General features: G+C 38.3%; 1 protein-coding gene across 1 annotated transcript; it reads right to left on the bottom strand.

Moving 5' to 3' along the window:
* Positions 1 to 364: 364 nt before the first annotated feature.
* On the bottom strand, positions 365 to 1,303 carry LOC103210116 (olfactory receptor 51B6-like). Its single transcript, XM_007956040.1, has one exon. It carries the CDS (start codon positions 1,301 to 1,303, stop codon positions 365 to 367), a length of 939 nt encoding a protein of 312 aa, XP_007954231.1.
* Positions 1,304 to 10,486: the final 9,183 nt, after the last annotated feature.

The following is a 10,486-nucleotide window of genomic DNA, read 5'->3' on the forward strand; positions in this document are numbered from 1 at the left end:
GATTGCCCAACCTTCCTTCTGAGGAGTGGCTGGTGGGTTTGACCACCAGACTTCTGGTTAGCAGTCAAGTGCCTTAGGCACTATGCTACCAGAGCTCCTATGTGTGTGTGTGTGTGTATATATATATGTGTGTGTGTGTGTGTATTTGCATTTGCATATAATTATATGTGTGTGTGTATGTATATGTACACACATATAAATAGTTAATGTATAAGACTCAGCAAAAAATAGGCAAGATAAAATGATTTCTAAATGACAGCATGGTTGGTTTTCATTGAATTGCCTCTTCCTAGTTATTCCTACAAAGGAAGCTGTCAATCTGTCCAGATTTCCTGAACTACTCCTCAGAGAGAAGTGTTTCAAATCATACACTAGAATGAGACAAAGATAATAAATGAAGTATACCACTCTGGATTTGCTTGGTTTTAATGATATAGATGACAGGGTTCATAAAGGGTGGGAAAAGGAAGTAGACATAGCTCATTGTGATGTGAACCACACGAGGAGCATGCTTTCCAAATCTGTGAATTAATGTCAGACCAACCACAGTGATATAGAAGACCAGAATGCAGCAGATATGAGAGACACACGTGTTGAAGGCCTTAGCCCTCTCTTCTCCAGAAGTAATGCTCATGACAGTCTTGAGAATCAAAATATAGGAGAAAACAATGATAAGAAAGTCCAATAAGACCATTGCAAACACAACCACAACTGGGTAGAGACGATTAAAGGTGATATCAGCACAGGCTAGCTTGATAACATCTTGGTGTAAACAGAAAGCATGGGAGAGTACATTGGATTGGCAATAGGGAAGCCAGAGCAGCCTAATAATTATTGGCATAATTGACAGACCAGCCCTTGTCAATATTCCCACCCCGATCTTCATTACCTGGGTGTTGGTCAGGATAGAGGCATACCTCAATGGGTTGCAGATGGCAATGAACCGGTCATAGGCCATAGCAAGCAAGACTCCTGACTCCACAATAGAAAGAGTGTGAATAAAGTAGGCCTGAGAGAAGCAGACTCCATGGCTAATCTCCCTGTAATTTAACCATAGGACACCCAGCACTGTGGGCATCGTGGTCAGAGTCACCCCAAGGTCTGTAGCTGCCAGCATAGCTAAGAAATAGTACATAGGTTCATGAAGGTTATGGTCATCCCTGATAAGAAAGAGAAGGATGCCATTGCCAAGAAGTATGGAGATGTATACTACCAACAATGGGATGGAAATCCAATGATGTGCCCTTTCCATGCCTGGGAAGCCAGTCAGGAGAAAGGAGAAAGAAGTGGTATTGAGCCACATTGAGGGCCTTATAAAAAGGGGATTATTTTCTCAAGGTAAAGTTATAGAATCCTCTAGTTCTTTAGAAATCTTTCTTGAGTGTGCTACCTGTTCATAAGTTCTCCATCTGTCCCGACTTCCCGTGACAGCAGGGATGGTAATTCAATCATTCCTTGGAGAGTCCTAGTATGGGAAAATAGACTGCATGAGCAACTATAATTCAAAGTTTACTATAAGTAAAGTTTTGGGCAATATGCTGGGGATACAGCAGTCAGTGTATGCAGAACAGACTGGTTGACATCCCTGTTGATCTTATAACTCAGAAAATGAAGAAACATGAAAAAAATCACTGAATATGACTATTGCTATAATAACACTGGAGTTTTTAGAGATTTTTTTTCATGGTGTTCTTTATCTTGACTGGCAATATTGAAGGTAGACATGAAGGTTTCCTAGAATGCATGAAGATGAAGATTAAAGATTACAATCTGCAGTATGGATTATATTTCAACAGAATGAAAATTAAAATCTTCACAACTGGACCAATAAGTAGCATCACGATAAATGGAGAAAAGATTGAAGTTGTCAAAGATTTCATATTACTTGGTTCCACAATCAACACCAATGGAAGCAGCAGCCAAGAAATGAGATGATGTATCAGACTGGGCAGATCTGCTGCAAAAGACCTCTTTAAAGTCCTGAGGAGGAAAGATGTCTCTTTGAAAATTAAGAAGTGCCTAACCCAAGCCATGATATTTTCAATCACCTCATATGCATGTGAAAGCTGGACAATGAATAAGGAGGACCAAAGAAGAGTTGGTGTTTTTGAGTTGTGGTGTTGGCAAAGAATACTGAAAGTACCATGGACTGTCAGAACTAACAAATCTGTCCTGGAAGAAGTGCAGCTGGAATGCGAGAATGGCCAGACTTCATCTCACCTACTTTGGTCATGTTGTCAGAATGGACCATTCTCTGGAGAAGGATATCATGCTTGGGAAAGTGGAGGGTTAGTGTAAAGGGGGAAGACACTCAACGAGATGGATTGACACAGTGGCTTCAACAATGGGCTCAGGTATAGCAAGGATTGTGAGGCTGGCGCTGGACTGGGCAGCATTTCATTCTGTTGCACAGAGGGTTGCTGTGAGTCAGAGCTGACTGGATGGCACCTAATAACAACAACAACAACAGAATGCATGAGACCTAGAAGATTAACAAAAATTGGTTCTAAGCAGTATTGGAAGTGCAGACATGAGAGTCCTAAGGCAAAATGAAAATATAAGTACAGTAAAATAATAAAATATATATATATATATATATATAAAGTAAAATAGAATTAGTTGATTTGAGGGAATGACTGATACTTAATATAACTGGAAGGAAATTTAATTGATGTGGCTCTCAAGATTTTGTGTAGTAATGTAAAAATGACATAAATATTACCTATATGTATCTCTGAAATACATGAACCTCTAAATCCATGTCTCCTAACCTCATGATATCCTAATTATTGGTGTGAAATGCTTCAAAAAATTGTCTACCATAATATAGATAAGAAAAGAAGCAATAAAAATGGATTTTATGATAAACACTTGAGAGCAATATTTGTTAATTAGATCAGACAAATGTAACTTGTGGCATAGCACCTATTTGAAGATACAAAGATAGAAATTAATTAATGTCTAAGGTGATACATTAAACAAATGGCAGAGTCCTTTTTATCCACTGTGGACTAGACAGGTTGATCTCTTTGTAGTATTTAGGAGCACAACTAAGCTTGCTGCCTCTCTTTTCTATTTTCACTGAAAAGCTGTCTGTGGTAGGTTTACTCAGAGCTGTCTTTGTGGTACATGAGATTCTATGTAAGTTGTAAGAAGAGTTAAAAATGTAAGATTTTTTGTCATACACCTTGTTGCTACTTATCCACTACCAGGAATTCCATCTTAAGATGGACTTGGCTTTCATCAACAAGAGAGAATTTCTAAAGTCTCAAATTCTGCCACATAAACTCAGGCTCCATGCAGAAACAGAGATACCATTCAGATCTTTACCTTATTTATAGCACTTTACATTATTATTTTAAAATTAATGTTTACTAACATTACCGTACACATATCCTGATATTCCCTTTTGTCTGAAACATTCAATCCTTCTTTAAAAAAAAAAAAAATCTTCTGTAACCTTTTGTCCCTCACCCACCCTATTTTTCCACAGATGGTTCAAACTAGTATTCCAATCTATTGTTTATTCTATCTTTATAATTTCCCATATATCTATTCTCTATACTTAATTATTAGCACAACATCTACCACATAACTTGTATTGATTTTTAGAATCATTGACTTATTGATTGACCAATACATACAAATTCATTTTCAGGCCTTCTTATATCCCAGCCTCTTTGAGAAGATCCTCAAATCACCAAAGCACCTAGATTGTTTGAGACATGTTCTATAGTAATTGATAACTCTGAATAAATAGTTGTATATCTCCAATATCTAGAGTGATCTCATGGGTGCTTATGAGAGATACAGAATGATAAACTCAATCCAGTTTTCAGTTCAGGGGTTAGTGAATGTCCCTGAATCCTATGTTGCATGTTACACACTTTGCAGGTGCTGGAGACATCAACAAAACCAAATCCTCGGTTGCTGTGTAGTCTATTCCAACTCATAATGACAATATAGGACAGTGTGGAACTGTTCCATAAGGTCTTCAAGGTAGTAATACTTACGGAAGCAGCCTGGACACCTTTTTCCAGCACAGTGACTGGTAGGGTCAAATGCCAACCTTTCAGTTAGCAGAAGAGTCCTTAACCACTGTGCCACCAGGGCTCCTTCCCTCTGGATATACACTTCTATGTAAATTACTGTCCCTGATCTAAAGGTATACACAGCCTAGATTCTATCCTAGTTTAATCTTGTTGCCAGATTGTGACTTTCTCTAGAAAGTCTTTGGACCTTCTGATGATCACAGGGCTACCCCCTCTTTAAGCTTTTATAAGACAGCCTATCCTAGGAGTTTATAGGGATTTCTGGGGGTGGGGGAAGAGGGAAGGTCATGGAGGTTTCCACAGGATTAGAATGATGGCAGTGAGGCTGAAAGTTCAGATATGCAGAGCCAGAAGTAGAAACACACAATTTATCCCTGAGTCTACATCCATCTTCATTTTTTTCCCATAACTCTTTGGCTCATGCTTCTAAGAATCTATCCTAAGTCTTATTTTAAATATCTGGGAGGAAATCCTTAAAGAAGTCAGTTTCTAAAGTTGTCTTGGAGTCTTTAAAACTCATGACTATTCTCCCTTTTCTCTTGGCAGATGGTACTATTACTTTCCTCTGGCTGGGAAATAAGATCACTACTTCTCACCCTGCCTTACCATGACCTGGGGCTGCCTACAGTGAGGTGTAAGAGAGAAAATTCATTAGATGCCCTCACTAACCTGAAGTTTAGTACCTGGAGTTCAGTCCTACTCTTCAGTACCATAGTCATGATTCTTGGATCCTTGGCTTTGTCAAGGGTTTCGACATGACACCATCTCTTCCGAGCCTGCACAAAGCCTGGCTGGTAGAAACATTTGTTTTAGAAGCTCCTCTCCAGGGTCCTTTTCTGTTTCAAGTCACTCAGAAAAATCCCTCATCACCCCTTCTCCCTCCCTCCCTTCTTGGCTCACTTAGCCTTAGGGATATGAAATTCTGAACAACAGTCCCTGGGGGCTCTGTCTGTGTCCCTGCTTGGACTTGAACCCTATTGCTGGGAGTATGATTAGTTATTTAAATATTTCAGAACAGGGAAGAAAAAGCAGACCAGTTAGGGACCTGGAGTGAAACACCATTGTTGAGATAGCATTTTTCTGAGCTATCGGTGAGAATTGACAAGCCCTGTCACTAAAATGAGGCATATGCAAACATTGGAGCAGAGCAGGAATCACTTTTGGTGAAGCAACAGTTTCCCCACTCTACTCTCTTTCCAAGCAACCCTGACAGCAGAGTGGTTAAACAATCAGCTGCTCACTGACAGGTTGGCAGTTCCAAGCTAACAGTTCTGCCGGAGAAAAATGTGGCAGTAGGCTTCCTTAAAGATTATAGCCTTAGAAACCCTATAGGAAATTTTAGTCTGTTATATAGGGTCATTAGGAGCCAAACTCAACTCCATGTCACACAACAGCAACAGCCCTCTTTCCTGTAGTCCTGATGTTGGTTGCAGCCAATGTGGAACCAGAGCCCTGTCCCATGGAAATCAATCCCAGGAAGGGGGACCTTCCTCTTTACTCCCTGTTTTCCCCTTAGCCCTCTACATAATCCATTCCCTACACAACTTAAGAAAATGGAGAAAGAATGGTGGCCATTATTAATCAAGTTGACTAAAGTATGTTGTTGTTGTTATGTGCCGTCGAGTCGGCCCCGACTCATAGTGACCCCTCCTTGGGTTTCCAAGGCAGTATCACTACGGAAGTAGGATTGCCCAACCTTCTTTCCTAGGAGTGGCTGGTGGGTTTGAACCGCCAGCCATCTGGTTAGCAGGCAAGTGTCTTAGCCACTATGCTACCAGAGCTCCCAGAGCTATACCAGAGTATATTAGGTGCCATCAAGTTGATTTAGACTTACAGCAACCCTTTGAAAAACAGAACAAAACACTGCCTGCCGCCGCACCATCTTCACAACCTTCGCTATGATACAGCCCATTGCTACAGCCACTGTGTCATTCCAGATCATTGAGAGTCTTCCCACATTTCACTAACCCTCGACTTTACCTAGCATGATATCCTTCTCCAGGGACTTGTCCCTTCTGATAACCTAACCAAAGTCTAACAGAAGTCTGGCAATTCTTGCTTTTGAGCAGCATTCTGACTGTACTTCTTCCATGGCAGATGTATTTGTTCTTTTGGCAGTCCAGGGGATATTCAATATTCTTCACACACACCATAATTCAAATGCATCAATTTTTCTGTGATTTTCCCTATTCATGGCCCAGCTGTTGCCTGCAAATGAGGCTATTGAAAAGTCATATCTGTATAAAGCTGTTGAAAAGATAATGCTTGGGTTAGACTTAGTCTTGAAAGTGACATATTTGCTCTTTAACACTTTATACAGATCTTTTGCTGTGAATTTGCCCAATGCAATACATCCTTTGATTTCTTGACTGCTGCTTACTTGAGTATCGATTGTGGATCCAAGTAAAATGAAATCCTTGATAACTTCAATATTTGTTCCATTTATTATGATACTGTTTATTTGTCCAGTTGTGAGGATTTTTTTTTCTTTATACTAAAGTGTAATCCATACTGAAGGCTGATAGTCCTTGATTTTCATCAGTAAGTGCTTCAAGTCATCTTCAGTTTTAGCAAGCAAGGTTGTGTTGTCTGCATACCACAAGTTGTTAAGTCTTTCTTCAGTCCTGATGCTATGTTCTTCTTCATATGCTCCAGCTTCTCAGATTATTTTTCTAAGCATACAAATTGTATAAGTATGGTGAAAAGATGCAACCATGACACACACCCTTCCTGATTTTAAAAAATGCAGTATCCCCTTGTTCTGTTCTAATGACTGCCTCTTCGTCTATGTACGGTTCCTTAGGAGTACAACCAAGTCATAAGACATTCACATTTTTAGCAATGGTATCCATAATTTGTTATGATCTAAACACTTGAATGCCTTTGTTTGGTCAATGAAACCCATGTAAACATCTTTCTGGTATTCTTTGCTTTCAGCCAAGATCCATCTGAACTGAGCAACAATATTCCGCACTCCACATTCTATTCTGAATCTGGCTTAAATTTTTGGCAGTTCCCTGTTGATGTATTGCTGCAACCTTTTCTGAAATATTTGCAACAAAATTTTACTTGTATGTGATATTGAAGTTATTGTTAAAAATTTTTCACATTCTGCACATAAACCTTTTTATGGAATGGCACAAATATGGTTCTCCTTAGTTTATTGGCCACGTAAATATCTTTCAAATTTCTTAGCATAAATGAGTAAGTGCATCCAGTGTTGCATCCCTTCATTGAAACACTTCAATGAGTATTCCATCAATTCTTGGAGCCTTGTTTTTCACTAATGCCTTCAGTGAATCTTGGAATTCTTCCTTCAATACCATTGGTCCATGATCATATGCTATCTCCTGAAATGATTGAATGTTGACCAATTCTTTTTGGTATAGTGACTCTGTGTATTGCTCCCATCTTATTTTGATGCTTCCTGCATCATTCAATATTTTGCCCACAGAATCCATCAATATATTAATTCAAAGCTTGAATTTTTCCTTCAGTTCTTTCAGCTTCAGAAATGCCAAGTGTGTTCTTCTCTTTTGGTTTTCTAATTCCAGGTCTTTGACATTTCATTATAACACTTTAGTTTATCTTCTCAAGCTGTCCTTTAAAATATCTTCAGCTCTTTTATTTAATCATTTCTTCCAATTGCTTTAGCTGCTCTCTGTTCAGAGCAAGTTTCAAAGTCTCTTCTGACATCTATTTTGATCTTTTCTTTCTTTCCTGTCTTTTTAGTGGTCTCTTGCTTTCTTCATGTATGATGTCCTTGATGTCATCCCACAACTCCTCTGGTGTTCTGTCATTGGTGTCCAATGTGTTAAATCTATTCTTGAGATGGTCTCTGAATTCAGAAGGGGTATAATCAAGGTTGTATTTTGGCTCTCATGGATTTGTTTTACTTTTCTTCAAGTTCTTTTTAAATTTGTATATGAACGATTGATGGTCTGTTCCACAGTTGGTCCCTGGCCTTGCTCTAACTGAGAACTTTGAGCTTCTCCATTACCTCTTTTTACAGATGTAGCTGATCTGATTCCTGTGTATACCATCTGGTGAAGTCCACATGTATGGTCAACATTTATGCTGTTGAAAAAGGTATGTGCATTGAATAAGTCATTGGCCTTAGAAAATTCTATCCTGAGATCACCAACATTGTTTCTATTGTTAAGATCATATATTTCAATTCATGATATTTCTTCTTCCAACTTTTGCATTCCTAATCACCAGAAATTATCAAAACATCTTGATTGCATGTTTGTTCAATTTCAAACTGCAAATGTTCATAAAAGTCTTCAATTTCTTCATCTTCATCTTTACCAGTTGATACATTAATTTGAATAATACTACTACTAAATAATCTTCCTTGTGACCATATGGATATTATCCCATCACTGACAGCATTGTACTTTAAGATAGATCTTGAAATGTTCTTTTTGACAATGAAATGATGCCATTCCTCTTCAATTTGTCATTCCTGGGATTTGTCTACTTCAAAATGGCCAACACCAATCCATTTCAGCTCACAAATACCTAGAATATTGATCTTTGTGTTACAATTCATTTTTGACAGCATCTAATTTTCGTAGTTTCATAATTAGTACATACTATGTTCAGATTAGGAGTTTTGGCAGCTTAGTGCCTAAGGCACTTGGCTGCTAACTAGAAGGTTGATGGTTCAAACCCACCAGGCACTCCTAGGAAGGAAGTTTGGGCAATTTACTTCCATGGTGATCCTGCCTCAGAAAACCAAGGAGGGATCGCTATGAGTTGGGTCTGACTTGATGGCACATAACAACAACCACATGAACATGTTCTGATTATTAGTGGATGTTGGCAGCTATTTCTTCTCATTTTGAGTTGTTTCACATCAGCAAGTGAAGATCCTGAATACTTTACTCTATCCATGTCATTAAATAATTTATGGAGGGTAGAAATCATAGTGCTAATGATCTGGAGGCCAGAGGGTCTTGCTCTCTTTTCTTACAGAAAGTGGTAGTATCCATATGGTTAAAAGCATGAAGGTTGGAATATAAGTATCTGGTTTAAATTGTGGCTTTGGATCTTGTTATGTGACTTTGGGCAACTTACTAAATTTCATTTTTCCTCATGTTCCTTATCTCCAAAATGCATGTAATGATAATTGTAATCACATGAAATTGTTATGAGGTTTAAATATAGAACACATGGAACAATATGAACATACAATGAACCTTCTATCAAAGTCAGCTATTGTTACCTCCTCATGACCAGCCACACTTATTTTAGTTATTTTTGCTTTAGACTATCTTTTCCCACTGACAGAGAACTCTTTGAGAAAGAAGACTCCATCATTCATTACACATCGATACCCAAGTGATTCAACCAAATTATCCATGTTATATTCCTAAATTTCTGATACTAGAAAAGGATGTCATGGCAATTTAATGATGTGTCTTTTATTGATAAAAACTTATTTTAATTTCCTTTTTAAAACACATTCTCATGACCACTATTCTATTTAGTGAACATTTTTTTTTCCCATTGTCTGCTATGTGCTAGTCATATATGTGTGTAGGAAATATGTAAGAAGGAGCACATAGACATATTCATCCTCTGATAAAGAAAATGATGAGAAGCAATTATGCACTTAGTAATTTTTGCAATGAGGAAGAAAATAGTAGTGATAAAACCTATTATAGATAGACAGGGGAGACTTCAGTAAGCATTGGTGTGTATGAAAATTTTATTGAAGTGTAATTTCCATACGGAAATGTATAAAAACCATAAAAGCAAAGTCCAATTAATTTATTACAAAGTCCACCCAAATAATTACCACTCAGAAAAAAGGAACGGAACCTTGTCAGCCTCTCAAAAGCTCTTTTTGCCCCTATCCAGCATATAGAACCATATATTAGTTGGACCTAGTTTTAACTTTTATATACATGGAATCATACTTTATGTATTCTTGTGGGTCTAGCTCCTGTGCTCATCATAAGCTTGTGAGAAACATCCATGGCTTTACATGTAGCAACAGTTTGTTCATTTTAATTTCTATGCAGTAACCCATTGTATGAATACAACCCTCATTTACTTTTCTACTCTTAACACCCAACAGTAATATTTTGGGGCTAATACAGTGATCATTTTGGTGCATATTCATTTGTTTGGTTTGTGCATCTAGTTATGAATTTCTGTAGGGCCTAATCCTAGTGATATAATTCTTATGTAAATATATGCTCATCTATAGTAGGTACTGTCAAAAATATCAGAACTAATTATGTTGTTGTTGTTGTTAAGTGCCGTCGAGTCGTTTCCGACTCATAGCGACCCCATGCACAGCAGAACGAAACACTGCCCGATCCCGCGCCAACCCCACAATCCCTGCTATACTCGAGCCCATCATCGCAGCCACTGTATCAATCCATCTCCCTGAAGGCCTCCCCCTCTTTCGTCGACCCTCC

The sequence above is a fragment of the Orycteropus afer genome, unplaced genomic scaffold, assembly GCF_000298275.1.
Source record: "Orycteropus afer afer isolate SDZICR_OR568_19922 unplaced genomic scaffold, OryAfe1.0 scaffold00014, whole genome shotgun sequence".
Taxonomy (NCBI): domain Eukaryota; kingdom Metazoa; phylum Chordata; class Mammalia; order Tubulidentata; family Orycteropodidae; genus Orycteropus; species Orycteropus afer.